This window comes from Myxine glutinosa, chromosome 4 (assembly GCF_964187855.1).
Source record: "Myxine glutinosa chromosome 4, kmMyxGlut1.1, whole genome shotgun sequence".
NCBI classification, from domain to species: domain Eukaryota; kingdom Metazoa; phylum Chordata; class Myxini; order Myxiniformes; family Myxinidae; genus Myxine; species Myxine glutinosa.
In genome coordinates this window covers 129,017,761-129,043,342 of record NC_136264.1, presented here as the reverse complement: position 1 = coordinate 129,043,342, position 25,582 = coordinate 129,017,761, and the positions used below count along the sequence as shown (strand labels likewise).

General features: G+C 43.2%; 1 protein-coding gene across 2 annotated transcripts in view; it reads left to right on the top strand.

Annotated features, from left to right (window-relative positions):
• TRANK1 (tetratricopeptide repeat and ankyrin repeat containing 1) overlaps positions 1–25,159 on the top strand; it is a 90,069-nt gene extending 64,910 nt beyond the window's left edge. For both annotated transcript variants that reach the window (XM_078776414.1, XM_078776413.1), the window contains 6 exons: positions 6,170–6,430; positions 8,581–8,742; positions 10,369–12,866; positions 19,467–19,689; positions 22,967–23,166; positions 25,073–25,159. In XM_078776414.1, the coding sequence (XP_078632540.1) occupies positions 6,170–6,430; positions 8,581–8,742; positions 10,369–12,866; positions 19,467–19,689; positions 22,967–23,166; positions 25,073–25,096 (3,368 nt within the window). In that variant the 3' untranslated portion in view covers positions 25,097–25,159. The remainder of the gene's footprint in view (positions 1–6,169; positions 6,431–8,580; positions 8,743–10,368; positions 12,867–19,466; positions 19,690–22,966; positions 23,167–25,072) is intronic.
• Positions 25,160–25,582: the final 423 nt, after the last annotated feature.

Genomic DNA, 25,582 nt, shown 5'->3' with positions numbered 1-25,582 from the left:
ATATGGATTATATATTAAATAAAATTGTAAGTGGGAGATATCATTGTTTTGGTCTTGTATTCATATCATGTATCATCTATATATCGTCACCTTCGTGCCATTCTTGCTCAAGTCGAATTTTATCGAAAATGACATTTTGTTATCCGGTGATTGGTTATTGTGTCTAGTTACTGTCAATTCATAATAGAATGTCTACACACGTTTTTTCGCCGGGAAAAATGTGTTTGTTCAACTCCGTGCCATTTCCGCTTATCGAGTGTTTGTGCCATTTCCGCTCATCGTATATCACCGAAAAAATGACTCCTCCCATTAAATTCAACGAACCCTAACCCATCTCAAACTCTAGTCAGAGATGAACTAAAAAAACTAGTGTATAAATGAAAACAAAGTCAATGTATCAACAACAACAACAAACAACATGCATTTTAAGGCCATTTTCCCTGCTAGAGCGGGGGTTAGCCTTGCGGTCCCCATGACAATCTTCTCCATTTTGCCCTATTTTCTGCATCTCTCCTTGTTAACCCCCTTGCCCCCATTTCTTCTTCCACCATCTTTAGCCAAATCTTTCTCGGTCTTCCCCGTCCTCTACTTCCTTCAACATTCATTTCCATCACTCTTCTCAACCAGTCACTTTCATCCTTCCTCAACACATGACCAAACCATCTCAACCTGTTCCTCTTCACAGCATCAATCACAGGCTCTATTCCCATCATCTTTCGCAATTCATCATTTGTCTTCCTCTCTCTCAACGATACTCCGCACATCCACCAAACATTCGCATTTCCACCCTTTCCAGCCTTCGTTGCTGCTCTACATTCATGACCCATGTCTCGCTCCCATAAATCATAACACTTCTCACACATGCAGCATACACCTTTCCCTTCAGCTTCAACGACACTCCCCTCCTCATCAGCACGCCACTCAGTTCCCGAAACCTTTTCCATGCACATCTCACTCTAGCAACCGTTGCCGAGTCTGATCCACCTTCTCCATTCAGCATGTCTCCGAGGCAGCAAAATGTTTTCACACTTTCCAGCTTCATGCTGTCTCCAAGATCCAACTCAACATTTTCTCCATCTGCAGCTCCCTCTGTGCACACCTTACATTTGAATGTAGCTGCCACACTGGTTAATGACCCTCTCAGACCACTACATTTTTGATGAACCCACTCAGCGCACATTGTACATTGAATGGAGTTCATTCCGACACCCTTCCTGCACACAGCACATGGCCACTTCCCAGTTCTTTCCACCTCGCCACATGCTTTACCACTTGCCTTCACCTTCGTCTTTCCTATATTCACCTTCAGACCTTTTCTCTCCATACATTCCTTCCACTTGTTCATCTTTTCCTTCAGTCCATCCATACTTTCCGCAACCAACACCAGATCATCTGCATACAACAACTCTCATGGTAAACCCTCCTTTACGTTCTGAGCCAGCACCTCCATCACAGCTACAAATAGTAGTGGACTTAGTACCGACCCCTGATGCACTCCCACCTTCACCTCAAACTCACCACTGTTCCCGTCCTTCGTCCTTACAGCTGTGCGCGCTCTTTTGTACATTGCCATCACTACTCTGATCAACCACTCCTCCACTTCTAACTTCCTCAATGCCCATGTCAATACTTCACGTGGAACCCGATCGAATGCTTTCTCCAGATCAACAAACCCAAGAAACAACTTCTTCCTCTTCTCCATGTACTTCTCCTGCAACTGCCTCACAATAAAGAGCGCGTCTGTCGTTCCTCTTCCTGGCATAAATCCAAACTGCATTTCGTCGATCTTCACCTTCCTTATCCTCCTCTCCAACACCCTTTCCAATACCTTCATTCCATGCTCCAATAACTTTATCTCTCGGTACGAGCCACACTCCAGAGGGTCACCTTTCCCCTTGTATAGAGGGACGAGGGTACTCAGTTCCCAATCCACTGGAATGCGGCCTTCTTTCACCACCAGATTACAGATCTCTGTCATTCTCTTCACACCCCAACTTCCTGCTGCCTTCAACATATCTCCCACAACTCCCGTCGGCCCTCCCACTTTTCTACTCTTCATTGCTTTTATCGCTTCCTCAACTTCCTTCTCAGTTATCTTCTCTGCCGGTCCTAAAACTGGGTTACTCTCGATGTTGCCATCCCATTCATTCTCTGTATTCAACAGCATTTCCATATATCTTTTCCATCTTCCTTTAATTCCATCTGGGTCCACAACAATTTGTCCCACTTCATCCTTCAAGCAACTCACCCCCATCACATCACACCTCTCGCTTTGCAATCCTGAATACCTGCTCTCTGACCCTCTTCCGAATTCAAGCGTTCTCCGAACATTTTCCTTCATGCCTCCTGAGCCTTTGCTACCTCTTTCTTTGCAGCCTTCTTGGCTGCCTTATAACTTTCATGCTCTGCTTTTTCTGCTCCCGTACCCTTCGCCTTCTGCCACTCCTTGAACTTCTTCCTCTTCTCGTCAATCCTCTTTCCAACTTCATCATCCCACCACCATGTTTCCGAGTGCCTCGGTGGTCCTTTTGTCCATCCACATACCTCACCAACGGCTCCCAACAGACTATCTTTCATTGACATCCAACCACGTTCAAGCTCATACACATCATCCTCTACCCTACTCAGCCTCTCTTTTAATGCCTTCCTCACTGTCACCTCTTTCAGCCTCCACACCTTCATTCTCGGTTGGTACTTCACCCGCCGAGCTCTCCTCGCACCTTTCACCCTTATGTCGCAGACAACCAAGTGGTGCTGTGAAACAACCTCCTCCCCCGGGATCACCTTTGTGTCCCGGAGGTGCCCCCTATCTCGCCTACGCACCATCAGGTAGTCAACGGTTGTCGTCGACCCACCTGACGTGTATGTAACCAGCTTATTATCCCCTTTCTGGAGTATTACAAATCAACAAATCAGCTCCATCAGCAAACTCCAAAATCCTTTCACCTCCTCCATTTCTCACACCATATCCGTAACCCCCATGAACTCCCTCAAAACCGTCAATACTCCTTCCCACATGTCCATTTCGGTCTCCCCCTACCACAACAACTTCCTCATCTTTCACATTTTCCATCAGCTTCTCGATCGCACACCAGAACTTGTCCTTCTCTTCATCGCTCCGACAAACCTGCGGAGCATATCCCGAGATGACGTTCACCAAGAGCTTTCCAATCATCATTTTCACCATCATCAACCTATCACTCACTCTAGTCACACTCACCACACTGTCTACAAACTCCTCAGAAAACAGGACACCAACACCATTCACGCCCTCTGGGCACCCTTGCCACACAAACTTGTATTTCTGTCCCTGCCTACCCTTCAACATTCTCACACCACTTCCCTTCCATCTCGTCTCTTGCACACAACATATGTCCACTCTTCTTCTGACCAATACTTCCACCACTTCTCCTGATGTCCCTGTCATTGTCCCTACATTCCATGTCCCAAACCTCAGAAACCGATCCCCACTTCGGGCTGTACCCTGCCCATATGTAGTTGTAATTGTCATGGTTCTCTTTTTGAGGCAATGTTTTTATGGCCGGATGCCCTTCCTGATGCCAACCCTCTTTGTCGCCTCTTACGACATGCAGGGATACGGTGTACCTATTCTAACCAGGGTACACACCGGTATAAAGCTTTGAATAAAACCAAACGGGTTTAATCCCGAACAAATAAACGGAGAATGAAATCAATAATAACTATATACAATAAAGTAAAATAATCCGATAAAAACTAAGGCTTAAAGTCACAAGCACAGACGGGGCGAGGGACACAAAATGGCGACTTATCTCTGCTCTTTCAGATGACACAAGCTTCCCAAGAGAAACCAGCACCCACCTCTTTTGCCAAAGCATTATTTGTTCCAAAGGGTCGTCAGCATTTAGGTAGAACCGTGAGCAATATTGTCTCCAGCACTTCTCCGTGCCATAATTGCCCAAGCCAAAATTGCTCACGGTGATTTGCCCAAGCCAAAATTGCTCACGGTGATTTATAATCTGTTATTTATAAATTTAGCTTAGTAACATGTTTCTCTACAATTGCATGCATTGATAATCGAGGTTTTCTTCACCTAACAGAATTTAAAATCAGTACTGATCCAGATGGGTGAAAAAAAACCGTTTTTTGTCATTATGTCATAAACGCTTTTTTCGACTTGAGCAAGAATGGCACGAAGGTGACGATATAATGGAGTGCATGTCTGTATGTGTGTATGTATGTCCGCTCTTCACCCATTGATTGGACAGCTTACCTGACTCCACCTACAAATGTAACCTGAAATACGAGCACTTAATCGAAAGTGCCCAGAGGGCCCAAAAGCCCCCCCCCCCTCCCAACACCCCTAGGACCCACAAGACTGAAAAGAACCCGAGGACTCTAAGTACCCCCAAAAGACCCTGAGGGCCCAAAGGAACCAAAAGACCCCGGAGACCCAATGGACCCCAAAGACCCTTAACCCTGAAGACCCAAGAGAGCCAAAACACCACGCAGACCTAAAAGACCCCGAAGACTGAAAATATTCCAAAGACCCTTAACAACCCCGAAGACCCTTAAAGACCTTGAAGACCCAAGAGAACCGAAAGACCCCGATGACCCTTAAAGACCCAAAAGGTCAAAGACCCTGAAGACCCAAAATACCTTAAAGACCCTGAAGACTCTTAAAGACCCCAAATATCCTTAAAGTCCCAAACAACTCCAAAGAATGAAAAGACCCCAAAGACTGAAAAGACCCTGAAGACTCTCAAGACCCAAAATACCCTTAAAGGGGAACCCAAACGCAATTTTTTTTTAAACCATTGTCAATCATTAATCACAGTCTAATTTGAAGGGCATTTTTTTTTATTTGCCAATACAAAGTGCCGAAAAAACCCTAGACTGTCGATTTTCGAGATTGCCAGTGACGTTGTGAACTCTGCTTGATCCTCCTGGCGACAGTACATTGAGAAACGGCGCATTGCTAGCTCGGATTCCGATACTGATTGTGGATGATGAAGGGGAAGGGGGGGGTGCGTGTGGGGTGGTAGTGGGCTATTGTTAGCTCGGGTGATGGTTGATGGGGATTATGAGGGGATGGTGGAGTGGGGGGGGGGGGGGGCGCGTGGGTATTGTTAGCTAGGTTGATGGTTGATAGGGGATTGTGTGGAGTGGGGTGTGGGGTGGTCATGGGTATTGTTAGATAGGGTGACGGTTGAAGGGGGATTGTCTGGGGAAGGTGGAGTGGGGTTCTTGGGGTATTGTTAGCAAGGGTGACGGTTGACAGGGGATGGTGGAGTGGGATGAGGGGTGTGGGGTGGTCATGGGTATTGTTAGCTAGGGTGATCGCTGATGGGGGGATCGTGAAGGGATGGGGGAGGAGGGGTAAGGTGGTCATGTGTAATGTTATCTAGGGTGATGGTTGAAGGGCTATTGTGGGGGTAAGTGGAGTGTGGGGTTGATGCTTGATGGGAGATTATGAGGGGAGGGGAAAGATGGGGGTGTGGGTTGGTTGTGGGTATTTTTAGCTAGGGTGATGTTTGATGGGATTTTTTCTGGAAAATTGAGATGCCTCAAAAACCAAGGCCACCTAAGTTGAACATAAATCAGCAAGAGCAATATTACCAAAGGAAACCAGCAAGAAATCCAAGTCAAAGTAGTTGTGTCAGCAGAAAATATCAAATGGCAGAAAAATGTGTTGCACGCTTGGAACAAGATCGCCCGTAGGGTCGCCCATAGGGCGGGTACTGCTCGGGAATTCTAATAATATTCAGTGCACTTAAATATCAGGGGGTGAGGCGTTGGGTCAGAGATCGGCTCGTTAGGGGGGAAGAGGCAGTAAAGCTCAAGAACCACTGGAATAGACAAATATGTCAGATATTTACCTCGGTCTCCTATATCATGCACCAGATATTCAGATCGGAACACTAAGCTTAGCTGAATTTCAGTGAAACAAGACTGCTTAGTTCATCAAATTGGTTACTTGATTCCACTTTTATTTTTGTTGTAGATGTTTGAGAAATATAACTATTGCTTCATTGTCACCTGGTTAACATCCTCACACAATCATTGATTACTCTATTGTTTTGCTAATTTTAATAATGGAATTGTAGCAGCTGAAAGGTAAATATTGGAAATGTTATTTCTTCTGCATCTACCTTACACTCCCCCTCCACGTCTTTGCACCCATCACTAGAGCTGTCTGCTAGTGCTCGTTGCGAAGTTCCCATAGCATTTTGGAGGCGCTTGCTCACTGAGTTGTTGAATGTCTGCCGGTGGCAAGAATGCTTGGTCTTGCTTCGTGGTGGTGGAAATGGCAGACAAGTCAGAAAAGGCGGGCTGGCTTCATGTATAATTTTGGACAACTTGGATATTGGAGCAGTAGTGGAACAGATGTTGCAGGGTTCGGTTGAGATCCCAATGGTAAAACTAGTGAAGGCGCTGCTGGAACAAGGAAGTGAGTATGTTGTAATGATTATATTGTTTTGTATGTGTGGTGTGACCTGGTGCACAGTTTTTTGCGGGTAATGGTAAACACATCATGTTTGTAGAGTTAAAAGAAAAGAAGAAACCACTCTACTTATCTTCCCTGCTGAAATTTCAAGAATTGTTTTTAATCCCACACACTGTATTGAAAATTTATTGCATGAGTTCCTCCACCTTTCCCTTGTCATTTCACTGTAATTGGACCAACTCTAACTCTCATCCAATCTGGACTAGTTTTCGTATCAGTAACACCTGGACATTCCATTGGGTATTATAAAATAGAAAGGATGAATGATTTGGTTCTGAAAGTTGCCAATCATGCAACGATTCAAGATGCATTGAGGTCAAATTCAAAATTCCTCTGTTGGCTGTATGCACCCTTGTTCCACTATATCAGATGATTCTTCAACCCAAAAAGCAGCAAGATCGGAGCAAATTTAGAGGTCGTGCCAGACTGTTTTTTGTTATACAATCTATATATTTTTTCAAATTTGGATCGCAAGCATTGTTCAGTGTTTTAGCTTTGGTCAAAAGTTATCTGCTGATTTGCTTCAGACCAAGCCCAAAATGTACAGGAAGAGTGGCTGTTGCAGAAGGAAACATCTTTTAAAAGATGGTTGTTTATTTAAAAAAAAAAGTAAACTTGTGGTGTGATCTCTAAATGTTATCGAAATAAACTAAAATGTGGCACAAATAGTTATTGGGCGATACCTAACGGGTGACTACAGCCAAGATTAAAATTAGAATTTCATTTTTTTTTGGACCATCAAGTGGACGCATATGATCAGTAGTGGGTAAGGGGATTGGTTATTTATTACATACTGGCTATTTTTTTTTTGTACTGCTTTGTGCAATCCCTGCCGTGAAGATTGTTTCTTTTATTAACTATACCTGCTCTCGGGGTGAATTCTGGCTGTCTTTGTTCACCTGGGGTGATTAAGAAATACCATTGAGGACTAATTGGCTTCACCACAAAGTCGGACAGTACTCTGCACCTCCCAGCATCGCTTGGCCATAAATGGGAATGAGGCATACAGTACCAATAGGCATAAGGCTTTGCTGGTTCGCCACTATCGGAAGTGGAAAGACTATTATATAATCCAGCTTGGGAACGCCGACTCCGCTGATCATTTTTCGCTTTGACGCGACTCGCTAGATTTGTATCAGTCACTGGTCAAACCGTGTGACTATACCAATATCTTACAGTAAAGGTTTGGTTCTAGTTTTATTATGAGCTCTCCTTATTTAATTGTTTGTCGTGTGTGTGCGCGCACGTCTATTTTTGGTTTAAATTTTTTTTTGTCTGCAAATACTTGTTCGATCGATGCAAACCTTTAAGCATTAGAGGATATTTATTTTAGAGGATATTTATTTAAGCATGGAGAATATTTATTGCTAAGTCTGTTGTCATAGTTCACATGGTATGGCAGCTATATTGGATTATCGGGAAAAAATTGGATGTCATGTTCTCCAAAACAGCTCAATGAATTTTTTTTTTTATTTGGCATATTTTCTCAACTCCCCAGGGAGTATGTAGGGTGACAACGGTGGCGTTGTCAGTAAAATGGTATTCCAGCCATATTAGTTGAAACAAAATTCTTATCTGAAAAATCAGAATCGTCATATATCTGATTTTTGACCCATTGAGTGAAGAATTAAATTTATGACGTGATGGTTCACATGGTCTGGTGGCCATATTGGATTGAAAATAAAAATGAAAAAAAAGCTTCTTCTCCAGAACTGCTTAACAGATCGATGCAAAACATCATGCATCTGATCGACTAGCCATGAGGAATGTACTTTGAATTTTTTTTTACATTTTCACATTCATTTCAGCAATTTAGCCTTAATGTGTACAAAAGGAGTCGTTAAGTATCCTAATAATCGATCAAAGCTACAGATAATAGCAATGTGACCCGACAGGGTGCATAGATGGTATGGGTATAAGGGCCATAATCGCAGTGGGCCCAGTTAACGATGGTATTTTTGTTCAGAATGAGCACGGGAGGCAAGACAATGCGCTCTCCGAAGTTCAGTTCTAGTTTGTTCTGAGATTCTCAATGAAATGTTTGGTGTTTGTATGAATTCTTACCGAAGTGATCAATGGAACATTTGTCTTAGGTGTATCAAAAGGTGCAGAACATTTGAAACATTGCATGGAGAAAGGTGAATATGATCTGGCATCATTGCTTCTGGAGTACGGGGCTGACGATGTTGGACTCATCCTGAATCCGGGAGATACTCCTCCCCATGTGGCCTTGTCTATTGCCCTGGGCAAACGAGGTACTGTTATCATAGTCCATCCAAGTATTCATTCTTCTCTTTAAACAAATATGTAATTCACCTCGGCAGTTGCATAAGTGGAAGAAATTCTTCAATGATCAAAAAAAAATAAAAATAATGTCGTTGCTGGGACCTATTGCTTCACTTTTTAAAAATAGCTTTTTGACATTGATCACGGAGCAGCTTGTCCATAAATCACATGCAGGATGATATTGGTGGACATCAGTGTAGTTTTCGATTATTTATAAGGACGTTGGGAGACTGGACAAACTCATATGGTGCATTGAATTTGAACCTGGTTCATTTGCATTGAGCCAGGGTTGAGAACACATAACTGACGGGACTTTTACTGACCGGACGATTTCCACTTGCTTATCTTCGAATTGGTCAATTTTAAAGTAGGACTGGCATTGGTAGCAACAATCGGGGATTCCAAAGAGTAACATGTTAAGTACAAAGAATGAGAGTCCTTCAAATTTAGCATCTTTTAAACAAGACCTACGACACAAAATGTTTTTCTTGTTAAAATAGGAATTTGTATCTCTGTTGTTATGGACACCTTAGTTGCCTGGACACCGTGGAATATGGGTGCAAGTGTTCAAATTGTACATACAGTATACCAGTTTTCTCCAATAAAATGCATCAACTTCCTGATGTTGAAAAATGGTCAGTTTTGATTGACCTTTGCCAGCCATTTTATTTTTTGGAGATGCGTACTGTTTATTGCTTCTGCAGAAGATATTTGAAAATTATTTGGGGGATAAAAACAATAATTCATAACCCCAAATAGATTTGCAATCAAGTTGTTGGTGTTTTTTTTTTTTTTTAGGGACCAAGGCTTGTAAGAGAGCTGCATACACAAATTAGACACGCACAAACATGTAGGGAAATATATTGGACAATATCAGACAAACAGACACTGACGTAGCTTGGTTGAAGTGACTCGCTTCTCAGGGCACTCTGTACCAGTGATGCCATCTTTATGAGATCGCTTTTTTCTTTGCACTCAGCAGGGCAATTGAGGATTTTCCTCCTCCCCATAAATGCCAACCTATGTGGTTTGTCCGTGCTCTCTCCTTTAAATGCTGAACGTCAAGCAAAGAAGCAGCACACACCATTTTTTAAGAATGTCAAAGTCTGTAATAGGTCTATAACTTGAGAATGGATAAAGAGATTCAATTCAAACTTAGTACAGATATGTAGAATGATGTAAAGATTAACTGATTAGATTTTGGGGTCCTGAGGTCAGAGGTCATGTCAGGTAAAAATGTGATTACTTGTGAACAGCTGAATGGATTTAAATCATACTTGGTACAAGTATTTTCATGATGTAATAATGTGGGCGGAGGCATATCGGTCGACGTTGTTCTCGTTTCTTTCCTCTCACAATTTTATAATTTCCTCTCTCAATTATATATTTCTAAATTAAACTCTTCCTCCCCACACTTTCCCCTCCCGCAATTACCCATTATGCCAATGCAGGCAGTCTCTATGAAGTTAACACCTCCACCCGCTCCTTTCTCACAAAAGTTTTCCTCTTTTTCACAAATGGTGAAATGTATGCAAAATATTTATAAACACTTTGTTTGTGTACACTTTAATTCGGAGTATTTTTTTTTTTTCCAGATGATTGTGGGATTCACATGCTGAAGTTCCTTTTGCAGGAACGTGGGTATGTAAATATCCAGGACAACGATGGAAACACCCTTTTACATCTGTTTTTCCAGTTTCCTTTTTGTAGGCTCCATTCAGATGCCATCAAAGTCCTGGCTGATTACCCAATTGATTTGTCAATTCGAAACGATGAAGGGAGAGATGCTTTTTGGGGTGTGAAGGACAATGACCCCCGGAAGAAAGTTTGGAAGGCAGCAGCACCAAAGCAGTGCCCCAAAAAGAAGGTGAAAAAAAAACGGGATGTTGCAACACCACCCAGAGGTTCTGCCAATGCATGTGGTCAATTGGCCACCCATTCGTCTTTGTCTTCGCCACAGCCAAATTGTGTTCCTGAGAGTGACCAAGTAGGCAAGGTCACCGAGATGCCACATACAAAAAATATTTCTTTTAAGCAGGCCTTGGTCATGGATGTTAAGAATCTTATTTTGGATATTGATCCAGCAATGATTCAGGCAATGCGTGCCATGAGGCAAGACTCGATGCAGAAATCTGTGGGAATTTGCCCACAGTCACCTTCTGAAGCCGAAACATTTCAGCAATTTCTAGCATCTGCGGCTCAAGCATCGAGTGACATTTCTGAGGATGATGATGACGAGCTCTTGAATGGAGAAGCAGACCTTGCCAATTCCTTTGGTTCTGGGGACTATGATGACTTTGATCGACTGACTTGGGAGATTGAATGCACCAGGGATGTACTGCGAACCTTGAATGATAAATTGCTGCCAGCAGAAACGAAAAACAAGATATTGAGAATCATTCATTTTCTTGGCACTGGAGATTGGAGCAAGCATCGGATCAAGCGAGTGAAAGGAATCACAGACAAAAGTGACATCAAACTTTATGAAGCCAAGATTGACAAGGCTCAACGGATACTTTGGGAAATTGCTGTTGACTTTTCACCAAGACTAAGTGATGTACCAGAGAAAATTATTGAAGAAGAAGAATCCTCCAGTGGGGACCAAAAAGTCAGTAAAGTGTACAGCGAAATTATCCGAATTTGGGATATTGCTCTGGATCACAAAGACATCAATCGGATAATCAAAAAGATTGTCAGCTCCTACAATCGGGGAATTGGCTGCATGCTACGTCGGAAGCTGAAAGGTATAGACAGGGCCAAATTCAAATCCTTGAACGCTGTCCAGCAGCGCTTTCCACTTTGTTACATTGAATCCAATGATGTCTTACAAACTAATGTTGATAAGTCTCCTGAATATATTCCTCCGGCTAGTTCAATAGAAACTGAATACAATATCATGAAGTTTCACACGTTCAGCACAGCAGTGGCTCTCAACATACTGCAGAGTCATGAAACAGGGTCCCATGTTGAATACCCCTTTCGTGTGGGTGAACTGGAGCATGCTGTAATCAATCTGAACCCAAACCCAGCAGAGGCTATCATCCTCGTGGGTCGTTCCGGCACTGGAAAGACCACATGCCTTGTTTACCGCTTGTGGAAAGTGTTTCTGAGCTATTGGGAAAGGGCCATGCAGGGTGGAGATCCCTGGATTTGCAAGCTGGTTTCTTCGGTGAGAATGTGCTCGCTCGAAGATGCTCAGACTGATGAAGAAGATGGTGTAAAGGAACAAGGAGGAAGTGAACAGGAACTACCATGCAGTTCAGAGCACCTGCAAAATGATGAATGTGGAACAAACACTGTGGCTTCTGAGGATTCATGTGAGGCTGTTGAAATGTATGAGCATCTGCATCAGTTGTTTATAACGAAAAACCATGTGTTGTGCTATGAAGTCAAGCGCAACTTCACCGAGCTTTTCAAGTCATCTGGCCTGAGTTGCCAGTTTACTCCATTGGATGTGAATATTCACAGGCTTCAGGAGGTAAAGGATGAGAATTTCCCATTGTTTTTGACGTCACGGCAATTCTTGTTGCTGTTGGATGCCTCTTTACCACAGCCATTTTTCCCAAGAAATGAAGATGGTAGCCTCAAAAAAACGATCAAAGGCTGGTCCGTTGAAGAAAGTGATGTCATGTTGGATGATGAAGACCTTGATGAGGCTGAGCTTGATGAATCTTCAATAGAGTTTGTTAAAGAAGACAAAAAGGAAGACAGTCGAAAACTGGTGACATACGAAACATTTACTCATGATATATGGCCTGCAATGATTAAAGGAAAGCAAACGTGCAGCCCATCTCTGGTGTGGATGGAAATAAAGTCATTCCTCAAGGGTTCTGTGGAGGCATTGAACAGCCCGCAAGGCCATTTGAACCTCGCCGAATACAAAGAAATGGGTCAGAAGAGGGCACCAAACTTCAGTGGCGATCGAGATGAGATTTTCCATTTGTTTGAGAATTACCTCCATGTAAAGTCCCAACGGGGTTACTTTGATGAAGAAGATTTGGTGTTCCACATCTTCTCACGACTTCACAAGTTGGAAAGCCTTCCATGGTCAATCCACCAGGTTTATGGCGATGAGATTCAAGATTTCACACAGGTAAGCTGCAAAGATATTTATTCTCAGTTTCTCAATTTTTGTGGTTATTATTATTATTATTATTACTATTATTATACAGTAATACCATGATTTACGTCTCCCCTTTTTACATCATTTCGCAAATATGTCATCACGTTATTAATACCACTACCCAACTTGTGTCGCCTCAACTCACACTTGCATCACTTTAAAAGCTATACCTATACTTATCGAGCGGTTTAAAAACTTACAAGACTGATAGACGCCAGAATACATCACTGAAATACCAAATCGGGAGATTGCAAAGTTGCCGAAACAACTAAGTACTTTGCTTCGCATTGTACAGAAATGTCATGTACTGTAAAATTGGATGTAAGAGTGTTACCTTGGAAATTAAATTGGATGTCATTCGTCAAATGGATGTTGGTGAACATGGTGTTGTCGCTGGGTTATTAAGTTTGCCTTCTACTGCAATGCATACCATCTATAAAAATGCTTCCGGCCACCTTCAGGGGCGGAGGCATAAAAATGCATTCTTGGGTAAAATGCCAGGGGCATAGAAAAGGCCCCTTTATATAAGGGTATGCACCATGTAGCAAAGTATAGAAAAGAAGGGACATTCCATAGCTTGTAGAAAATGCTAAACAATACAAAATAAGGGGCATTCAAAAATCTCATGTGCATGCTGGACTACCCTTGTGTTCTGAGGAGGAACCAAGTAATGCTCTGGAAAAGTTCATATAAAGGGGCGCCAATTTGATTAATATAGCTGCATGAAGAAGTAAATGTATTGTTGTGTCCCCGGGATTAACACCCTTGGGTGACAGATGGCCGACCGAGCTTTAACTCCGAGGCGTATACTCAACTATGGTGATAGTGACAAGCACGGAGGGTAGTGGAGGGCAGCGAGAGCTTACCTGGATGGTCGAGCGCTGCACGGGGGGTTTCCGAACCATAAACAAATAAACAGGGCAGGACAAGGAATTTACAATGTAACAAATAATTAGTTTAATAAAATAAATGCCAGGATGACAAAGAACGTGTGGTAAAATCGAATTGCTAAATGAGGATCCTCCATACGGACTCGTATACAGACACAGGGAGAAATAAACGAAAGTAAAAATGTGTGTGGTGAATTTACCTGCTACTCCGCCTGGCCTACTTGACCGGCCGGGGCCGTCAGAGGTTCCGCGCCCCTGCGCGGGAAAACACGCCTTGACGTGAAGTCGCGTTCCCCCCAACCACTGATGTGAAGTGAACAGGCCCTTGCTCCTTCCTCGTCCCTCCTGATCGGCCGCACCGAGCCCTGACGTTCTTCCCAGGCGCACACACGGCACCAAGCGCCGCCGCCACAAGCCAACGCCAAGGAGAGAGTGAGAGAAGAAGAGAAGCATGCGTCCGCCCTTCCCGTAGCCCGGAACAGAGGGATAGAAAATGCAACTGCTCACAGTGAAGGCCAGCACGGAGAGAGCACAAACTGCGACCGCCTGTGACCAAGCCCAGAACGAGAGAGAGAAAGATGGCGGTCGCATTGCCTTTTTCTCCCTGGTCCTGGAATGTTCTATGATGACGTCACGTGCATGCCAATCAACGAGCACCAATCGCATCAGTCCATGGCCATGACTAATCATCACTTTTTGGAGCGGGGCCTCATGGCCCTTCTTGCCGCTGCTTGAGATGATTCGGCTGGTGGCGTCATTGGTAGTGTTCGGTTCTGGTCCACTGATCATGTTATTTTTAGTGTAGGTGCGGAATGCATGGCTGGTGTTGCAGGCGTCATAAGGAACAAAGGGAAAACCACAGAGGCGACTACATACAGGGAAAGTTACCTTATACCCTAATAATTAGCATAGCTCCACCCCTCGCATGGAGACACATATACGATCTTACCGGACATGCGGGCTGACGTAGTTACAAGAGAGTTTCTTCTTCTTCGTGACATTCAGAGCACACGACCTTATATAATCTACCTGGACTAAGGTATTCCATTGCCTACCCCCATAAACGTTACAGTATTCTATTTGCCAGATGTCGGGCACCCTCCCTTTGATCCATTGATAGAGGAAGAAGAAGAGGTGCCGCCAAATTTGACCTTTTCCAGTAGAGGTTTATTTTTATTCAAATATGTCTGGTGATTGGTTTTTATTTGATTTTTTTTTTTTTTTTTTTTTTTCTATACTGAATCGAGGCTCGTGAAAGAGCTGACAACCGCGAGGGAAAGACAGCACATGGGGACCACGAGGGAAAGACAAAGACAGCACAGGGGGACCACGAGGGAAAGACAAAGACAGTACAGTGGGACCACGAGGGAAAGACAAAGACAGTACAGTGGGACCACGAGGGAAAGACAAAGACAGCACATGGGGACCACGAGGGAAAGACAAAGACAGCACATGGGGACCACGAGGGAAAGACAAAGACAGCACATGGGGACCGCGAGGGAAAGACAAAGACAGTACAGGGGGACCGCGAGGGAAAGACAAAGACAGTACATGGGGACCGCGAGGGAAAGACAAAGACAGTACATGGGGACCGCGAGGGAAAGACAAAGACAGTACAGGGGGACCGCGAGGGAAAGACAAAGACAGTACAGAGGGACCGCGAGGGAAAGACAAAGACAGTACAGGGGGACCGCGAGGGAAAGACAAAGACAGTACATGGGGACCGCGAGGGAAAGACAAAAACAGCACATGGGGACCGCGAGGGAAAGACAAAAACAGCACATGGGGACCGCGAGGGAAAGACAAAAACAGCACATGGGGACCGCGAGGGAAAGACAAAAACAGCACATGGGGACCGCGAGGGAAAGACAAAGACAGCACAGGGGGACCGCGAGGGAAAGACAAAGACAGCACATGGGGACCGCGAGGGAAAGACAAAGACAGTACATGGGGACCGCGAGGGAAAGACAAAGACAGTACAGGGGGACCGCGAGGGAAAGACAAAGACAGTACATGGGGACCGCGAGGGAAAGACAAAGACAGCACATGGGGACCACGAGGGAAAGACAAAGACAGCACATGGGGACCACGAGGGAAAAGAAAGATTTATTACATTTAAAGCAAAAAGTATAGCACTTAGGTGGAATTTGTTTCAAAAGCCATTGATTAGACCTATTGGCCATTGTATATTCCAAGTTTCAGCTAGTTTCAATGCATATATAGTCCTTGAGATATGAACACCAACACATTTTGGGCGGACGGGCGGACAAGACACCAATGTGATTTTTTTTTTTTTTTTTTTGTATACAAGATCGAGGCTCGTGAAGGAGCGAACATTTATCACACAGAAAGACAAACCGACAAACCGACACATAACCGACAAACCGACACATAAAACAAAAAGCATCGGGAGCGGTAGACAAGATGGGGAGAGACGGGGAAGGACACAAACACAACATTTGAGAGCAGGAACCGAAAGACATGGAGACATCGAGAGAACTGTGGGAGGGAGAGGGCTTTGGGGGGGAGGCATGGGAAAGGGGGTGGGAGAGGCATAAAACATATGGACACTGCCAGGACTACCAGGAAAGAAGTTGGAATTACAAACAAGGTGGATCTGGGGTGAATTAGTGGGGGTAGAAAAGATCAAGGTTTTGGATGGGGGAAGATAAGAGATGGTGGTGAACAGCTGTTTTAAAGACCTGGAGGGAGGAGTGGGATTGAAGGGAGTGTGGGAGTTTGTTCCAGAGGCGGGAGAAAAGAGGCATGAAGGAGTGAAGGTGAGCAGAGAGCCGAGATTTTGGCAGTTTAACCATCAGAGTCTTGCTGGCAGATATTGTGCGACCTGTAGGAATATTTGGGGGACAGAGCACAGAGAGAGCTGGGGGAGCAAGGCCGGAGAGGAGTCGGTAGAAGACAAAGACCACCTACCTGCCTGCGGTGAGTGAGTGAAAGGCCCTCAGAGATAGCTTCATCGCGGGAGATTCCAATGATTCTGAAAGCTTTGGTTTCAACAGCGTGAAGCCGAGCTAGGTGTGAGGCAGGAGCACCAGCCCATAGGGGAGAACAGTACTCCATTGAGCTGCGGATGAAAGCCTTGTATGTGGTGATGAGCTCAGGTGTGCCGAGGAAGGACTTCGCACGACGGAGGATGCCCAGTCGGCGACTGGCTTTGCAGGCCAGCTTGGAAATGTGGTTTTCCCAAGAAAGATCATGGCAGATAGTGAGACCCAAAAGCTTGAGCGACAGAACTTCTTGGAGAGGATTGTTGAGAAAGTAGATGGGAGGGTTGTCCAGTCGATCTTTTCGGAGAGACATAGTAAGAGTGTGAGATTTGTCAGGATTGAAAGACATGTTCCACTTGTTTGACCAGTCTGTGATTTTGTCCAGGTCTTCAGAGAGTGAGGAGGCTGCAGACTGCCGATCTGAGGGAAGAGGAATGGAGCGGCAGAGAGTGGAGTCATCAGCAAAGAGATAGAGAGGATTTTCCAGAGAGTCGGAGAGATCATTGATAAAGACCAGAAAAAGCACAGGGCCCAGCACACTGCCTTGGGGAACTCCAGCCTGAACAGGAAGGGGAGATGAGAGAAATCCATTCAGGGCCACACGTTGACTACGACCAGAGAGGAAGTCCGCAAGCCATGCATGGAGATTTCCATGGATACCATAGGAGTAGAGTTTGGTGAGCAGAGCTGGGTGCCAGACCGTATCGAAGGCACGTGATATGTCGAGGGAGACAGCTCTGATTTCCTGTTTGGCATTGAGGACCTCCATCCATTGTTGAGACAGGAGAAGCAGCATGTCCAGAGTAGAGTGACCTGGTCTGAATCCAAATTGATGATCAGAGATCAAGCCATTGGAGAAGAGGAAAGATTTCATATCCGAAGCAATGATGGATTCCATGACTTTGCTGATAATTGGGAGCAGGCTGATTGGTCTGTAGTTAAAAGGATCTGTTTTTGCACCTTTGCGAGCGATTTCAAGGGTTTTCTAAATAAAACTCAAGAATGCATAAATGGACGTTTCTGAAATTTGGAACATATTACCTCAACATACAAAGCATTTACTTCTGAAATTTGCAGCCGATGTCGTCCAGTAGAAGCCGAGAAACGTATTTTCGGTCCCCATGTTAAAGCTGCATCCAGAGAAACAATTCCTTATATAAAGGGAGGGGCGCCCTCCCTTTGATTAATTGATGAAGGAGGAAGAAGAAGAAGAGGTGCCGCTAACTTTGACCCTTTCGAGTAGAGGTCTATTTTTATTTAAAGGTCCACAGACACGGAATTTCACTCAAAATGCATTTGATGTCATCCAAATGTCTTTTTATGGTGAATTCAAATATGGCATTGATTTTTTGTTATATTCACTCTGAAACATTAAAAATGAAAGAAAACCGAACCACTTGGGAACGCCCCTAAAAATTCTGCCCCTTACCTCAAAGCCGATGACGTAATCCATGTGACGTCACCTCCAGAACGCAGCTCGCTCGCAAGCATGCTCCACGTGCATTTGCTTGATACAAATCAAACACATATTTTAACTCCAATTTACATTCTGTTTCCACTTTTAGTGAGAAGTAGGGGTCTGTCAAACCATTCATAAACTTTATTTGGTGCAAATCGGATAATTCATAGCCGAGTTACCTCAGACCGTGAGTTGTTAATTATTTAATTCACCCATAGTTGAATATGTGCAGGCTACTCCACGGAGCGACCTTGCGGGCTTGTTTTAACTCCAATTTACATTCTGTTTCCACTTTTAGTGAGAAGTAGGGGTCTGTGCAACCATTCATAAACTTTATTTGGTGCAAATCGGATAAATTTTAGCCGAGTTACCTCAGACCGTGAGTTGTTATTTATATAATTCACACATAGTTGAATATGTGCAGGCCGCTCCACGGAGCGACCTCGCGGGCTTATCAACGAGGCGAGGCATGACACACATGTGACGCAGCATACCTCAGATCAAGATCAATCAAATCAAAAGTAGAGTACGTACAAATTACACGGAACGGATCGCGGGCCGAAGCATAGCGAATCGAGATGGCATGGACTTCGTTCTGGAGACGACGTCACCGGTCACGTGACCTGCTGTCGCTGAACTCCACTTTTTTGAGGGGCAGGGCATAGCAAGTTGTGAAAAACACTACAAATGTTCAAAATATTGGTCTAATTATCCCATTGTTGATTTAAAAAAAGAAACATGGGTGATTTCTTCACTAGGAAGGTCAAGTTAATATATAAATAACCAGAAACTTTTGAATTACATGGGACCTTTAAATATGTCTGGTAATTGGTTTTTATTTGATTTATACCGATGTGTACTTGCATATAATTGTCAATCAAGAAAAGGTAATGTCCATTTATAGGTAAAAAGCGAAATATAATACGTGAAGTGTCGACATTAGGAATGCATTCCCTGCTTATTCCATTAATTATTGTGAGAAAAATTGCTTTGATTTGAGTCATTTCGAAGTACGTCGCACGTTTCACGAATGCATCCCCAAAGTAAATTTGGGTCTAACAGTAATAATGTTTTAACCTGATCAGGTATTATTAACCTTTCTGCTTTGTGAGTTTATATTTGTAAAAAATAAAAGTTCCATCAAATTAGCTTGAATGATGTGGGGTTGGGTATGTTGTTTGTCATTTTTTTAACTGCGAAAAAATATTTTCTCCAGGCTGAGCTCTCTTTGCTTCTGCTCAGCAACAATGACCCCAACATGATGTTTCTGACTGGGGACACAGCTCAGTGCATTATGCGTGGGATCTCGTTTCGTTTCAACGATCTTTGCTCACTCTTCTACTATGCTGCCAATGCGAAGGTGGGATCCTCCAGGCTGCACAATGTTCGTGTACCTCACCGGATTTATCAGCTCTACCAGAACTACCGTTCCCATTCTGGTACTTTTATACCCTCACCTTTATTGAACATTATTATCAGTGGGAATGTTTGACAATAATGCAGAAGGCGAAAAACATAGAATCATATGATAAAAATAAGTAGTTATCAATGAAGGTACTAAAATGGAAGTACTAAATTTTGGTATCAGAATTGCCTGTTGCATATTGTATCGAAGGAAGCTCCTCCATGAAACCAGAAGATGTGCTGTCCTCATAGCGGCTCTTGCTCATCTGGAAATATGTCATGGATGCCATTGTGAAATAAAATTAAATGCAGTTGGTGTGTGCTGAAGAGGTAACGCATCACATGGAGTCCTCTTTACACGCTCGTTCAAGCAATATTTTTCACATTAACGCTTTTCACCCCTCAGCCCAAATTGGGCTAATGGGTATTGTCGTCCGGGCATCCGTCAACTTTTGGTTTCCATCAATTTCAAGGAGAACGGCTTGTCCGATTAAATCCATTTTTGCAGTGTGTGTTGGGGTTGAGTAGAGGAAGGTTCCTTTCGAAAATGGGTGCGCTGCGATTTTCAATATGGCCGCCACAGCAGCCATCCGGGCGTCCGTCAACTTTTGGTTTCTGTAAATTTCGAGCAGAATGGCTGGTCCGATTAAATCCATTTTTGCAGTGTGTTGGGGTTGGGTAGAGGAAGGATCCTGTCGAAAATGGGCCCGCTGCGATTTTCAATATGGCCGGCACGGCCTCTATCTTGAAATTGGTTTCCATCAATTTCGAGCAGAATGGCTTGTCCGATTAATTTCATTTTTGCAGTGTGTGTTGGGGTTGGGTCGAGGAAGGGTCCTTTCGAAAATGGGCACGCTGCGATTTTCAATATGGCCACCACGGTAGCCATCTTGAAATTGGTTTCCGTCAATTTCAAGCAGAACGGCTTGTCCGGTTAAATCCATGTTTGCAGTGTTTGTTGCGGTTGAGTAGAGGAAGGTTCATGGGCACGCTGCGATTTTCAATATGGCCACCACGGCAGCCATCTCGAAATTAGTTTCCATCAATTTCGAGCAGAACAGCTTGTCCGATTAAATCCATTTTTGCAGTGTGTGTTGGGGTTGAGTAGAGGAAGGTTTTTCGAAAATGGGCGCGCTGCGATTTTCAATGTGGCCGTCACGGCAGCCATCCGTGCGTCCATCAACTTTTGGTTTCCGTCAATTTCGAGCAGAACAGCTTGTCCGATTAAATCCATTTTTGTGTGTGTGTGTGTGTGTGTGTGTGTGTGTGTGTGTGTGTGTGTGTGTGTGTGTGTGTGTGTGTGTGTGTGTGTGTGTGTGTGTGTGTGTGTGTGTGTGTGTGTGTGTGTGTGTGTGTGTGTGTGTGTGTGTGTGTGTGTGTGTGTGTGTGTGTGTGTGTGTGTGTGTGTGTGTGTGTGTGTGTTTTTTTTTGGGGTTGAGTCGAGGAAGGTTCATGGGCGCGCTGTGATTTTCAATATGGCCACGACGGCAACCATCTTGAAATTGGTTTCCGTCAATTTCAAGCAGAACGGCTTGTCCGATTAAATCCATTTTTGCAGTGTGTGTTGGGGTTGAGTAGAGGAAGGTTCCTTTCGAAAATGGGCGCGCTGCGATTTTCAATATGGACGCCACGGCAGCCATCTTGAAATTGGTTTCCTCCATGCATGGGCTGAGGGGTTACGCCCACTTTGCGGTGCTATTTATTAAGAACTTACACCAGTTTTTGGTGATCGCGTCGTCATTTTCATGTTGACGCTTTTTCATCGAGGCAATTTTAAAAACTTCTCCCCGCTGTAACCTCTCTGCTCACTTTTTCATGACAGATTAAATGTGTGTGTTTTCGAGCACTTGTTTTCGATGTCAGAGAAGCATAAGACACCATTAATACGAGCAAGTGATGCTCGTGCATCGAAGAAACGTAAAGACCCTTACGTTTGAAATGAAATTCAACATTATAAAACTGTTTGAGAAAGGGGAAACTCCTTTGCAAATCGGACATTCGCTATCCCTTTTAATTAACCGTTGTACAATCGGGACGATACTCGAGCACAAGGCGAGAATTCTCGAACGTGTGAAAGGATCTGCACTGATGAAGTCAAAGGTTACCAAGAAAAGGAGTGAAGTGATCGCTGAGATGGGAAAACATTTGATTTTGTGGCTCGAGGACCAGACAACAGAAACAGCATGTGTTGATGTTTGTTGCATGCTGTTATGGGCATGAAGGTACAATGACTGTTTTGTGGGCTTTGTTATGTTGTACACCGCACCTTTCCTGTGCCATCTCCAGGCACTGCATAATGTCATTGCCGGGCACCGAAGGGGCTCGGCAATGACGCACGCTGAAAGGGAGTACTCGGTTTTCACTCTGGTTGTTTTCTTTCTTGCTTTCTTGTTTTCTTGTTTGTCCGGGCGATATCTCAGCCATCCTTTGAGCTAGGAAGCTGAAATTGTGGCACAATTGTGAGCAAGTCCTTTGTCAAAAACTTAATTTTTTGGTTATTTTGATTAATCAATTAATTGATGAGTTATTTAATTATTAGCAATTAATTAAGTACTTATACCTTTCCTTTCTCTTCTGGCCATTATCTCAGGCACCTTTTGAGTTAGGAAGCTGATATTTGGACATGCCAATGACCAAGTGATTTGGCTGTAAAGGCTATTTTGTATTTATTGATTAATCAATTAATCGATTAATTATAATTATTTGATTAATGACGAATTTTTTTTTTTTTTAAGTTACATATTCTGATGAAATGGTGGTGGTGTATGTGTTATATTAGCGAATTGATTCATTATTTCATTTTTTTATGATTATTATTTATTTATTTTCATTATTAATTAATTATTTATTTTCTTTCTCATCTGGGCAATATCACAGGCACCTTTTGAGCTAGGAAGCTCATATTTGGACATGACAGTGACCAAGTGATGTGGCTACAAAGGATATTTTTTGGTTTGTTGATTAATCACTTAATTGATTCATTATTTATTGATTAATCAATTAATTATTTAGTTTTTTTTTATTAATGCCTTATTTAATTAAATTTCTAAAAGATACATCTTCGGATGAAGCACTAGTGGTTTAGTTATGCAATTAGCCAATTGATTAAGAAAATATTTTATGATGATCTTTTCTTGATTTTAATTACGTAATTAATCAATCAATTTATTGTGCACCTCTCCCTCCAAATACCATCTCTATGAGATGCACAGCATTGCCACCCGAAGCCTCCCACCATCCCTCCCCCATAACTGAATAGAAGAAAAAGATACTTATTTAGTGATTATGCCAAAACGTACAAATTATTTGCAGGGATCCTGAACTTGGCCTCCAGCGTGGTTGACTTGCTCATCGAGTTCTTCCCCAGTTCATTTGACCGCCTTCCTCCAGACCGTGGTCTCTTCCATGGTCCGCGTCCTGCGATCCTCGATCTTTGCACCTCCGAGGACCTAGCAATCCTTCTCCGAGGAAATCGCCGAGAGTCCCAGCCAATCGAGTTTGGAGCACATCAGGTATTATTGAGTTCTTACTTTTATCGAGTGTCCATGTTTATATGTTCGTTTTTTTTGTTTTGTCATTTTGAGAATTGTGTTAAATTTTTACCTGCAACATGTAGCAGGTCTACAAGAGCTTTGCGTTGTTGTTGCTGTTGTTGTTGTTGGGTTATTGGTGGGGGTCTATTTTTGAAATGTGCACCCATTGGTCGGAAAGCTTCTGGACCACACCCACATCTGTCACTTGACTCAACCCACCATAGCACCGAGATGAAATATGGCCACCATCTTTGTTTTCTGGTGGGCCTAACACCTTAGGCCTCTGCTGATTTATACACTGCCCGGGTTTGTTGCGTCATATTTTCATGGACTTTGCTTGGGTTGAGTGTTATTCACGTCTCATGATGAGGGACCCTGTAAAATCTAATCGTATGTTGAATAACAGCAAGGTTTAATCAAGCCAGTCAGACCACAAGTATGTCAGAACACACGGTAATCAAGCGTTATATTACGCAAATTACAAAGAAAAAACGCGTTACTTAATTTTTGAATGGCCCTATATTGGGGTTAAACAATCTGACCGTGTGACATATCAGCTCGTTCTGATATAATCGTGGGGGTGGTGACATGGATAAATCAAATCAATTTTATTGTCCTATGTATAAAATATCCAATTTAATTTGTTTTGATCTTGGTGCCACAAAAAAGAAAGAAATAAACAAAAAAGGTTCTTAACATTGATAACTATAAACAACAAAAATAAATGCAAGTACAAATACAAAAGCAAGTAGAAGGAAAGCATTCAATCATTTTCCAGTTATTATACATACTACCACCGTTTTAGAGGCCATTTTTCCCCGCAAAGCGGGGGTTGGCCTTTTCGGGGACCGTGGTAGTTGTTGTTTTTTGGTCCCCTTTTTGAAGCAATGTTTTACGGCCGGATGCCCTTCCTGACGCCAACCCTTTTTGCCGCCTTCAACGACAAACAGGGAATTACCAGTGAACTGGTACTCAATTAGCCGACCTCGGAAGGATGACAGGCTGAGTCAACCCCCCTGGCATTATTCGGCGATCAACCGAGATTCGAACCCAGGATCCTAGGATCCTAAGCCGGCACCCTAGCCGCTAGCCCAACACCAGGGATTTGGATAAATACTGCCATTGGATAAATATTATTGAGGAAACGCTTAGACCGGATCCCAATAGCGCAGCGGGGCGCAACCTGGGGGCCATTTGGGGTTTTCCGGGGGTCATGAAGGGGTCATAAATAACATTAATTTGTTGAGCCCATTTTTAGGAACCTAATGCCTAGGTCACACATAGGCGGATTTGTTGGCGACTACTGGCTAGGGTGCATCAAACGCCCAACTATTTTTAAAAAGATGTTGGATTGATCGGTCCCAAATTTTATTTTGTTCCAATCATAAAATAAAGTTGCTATGCAAAATTTGGTAAGGTTTGGACATCATCTTCTGGGTCCACCTCACCATTTCATATTGTGAGTCGGTGGTATCAGAGTTGGAAATTTGACACGCAGCTGTTTTGAGGCCCATAAATAAAAATGAAAGGATTGACTGATTGCTACATATAATAACTCATTGTAAAGGTATTATTGTGCTCTGTAGCAATATATCATCATCATAGGGATAGGGATACAATTCATTTATATACAAATAGTCAAAATAATGATTTTTTTCAAAATATGGATATAAAGCTAAATGAAGAGTATTTTTAAAATATAATATATAAATTAAAGAATATCCTGAATGTTGTAGTCATCTTGTCTTTACAGAGATCTTTTAACTAGACAAGATGATTAAAACAATTATTAGGCTATACTCTAATAAAATTGGATAATTGATTTATTTGTTGTACATAATTATGAAATGACATTATTGTTACTAATACTACCTTTTTCTTTCAGATAAAACAATGGATGGCACAGTAAAGAAAGCATCTGTTGCAACAAGAGAGTCCACCAAGGTGTTTGGTCTTGGAAGTGCCATAACTGAAAAAGATTCCCAGATCAATGGCACCAGACTTCCAACTTGTTTACAAGTACTACGTTGTTTCATGTGGCACACGGAAGATGGCAAACTTGAACGACGCTCTCGGTGGGAATCAGCAAAGCTTGTACTGCAGAAAGTGACACCATTTTATGGCAAGGCTAATATTCCTATCATCTCTGAACGCAAGGCTATTGAGAAAATTATCAAACTTGCAGATGATAATTCCAAGCTTAGATCAATCCCTATCAACCGAAGAACAACTCCAGCAAGCATCACAAAGGTGAATCAAATGGAGATGAAATTTATGGAGACATTTCCCTTGTGGCCCAATGATGCTAGTTCTCACATCAAGAATCCTGAAGACTTAGCATTCCTGGAATCTATGAAGACAGATCGCTGTGCAACATTTGGCTGCCAAGATAAAC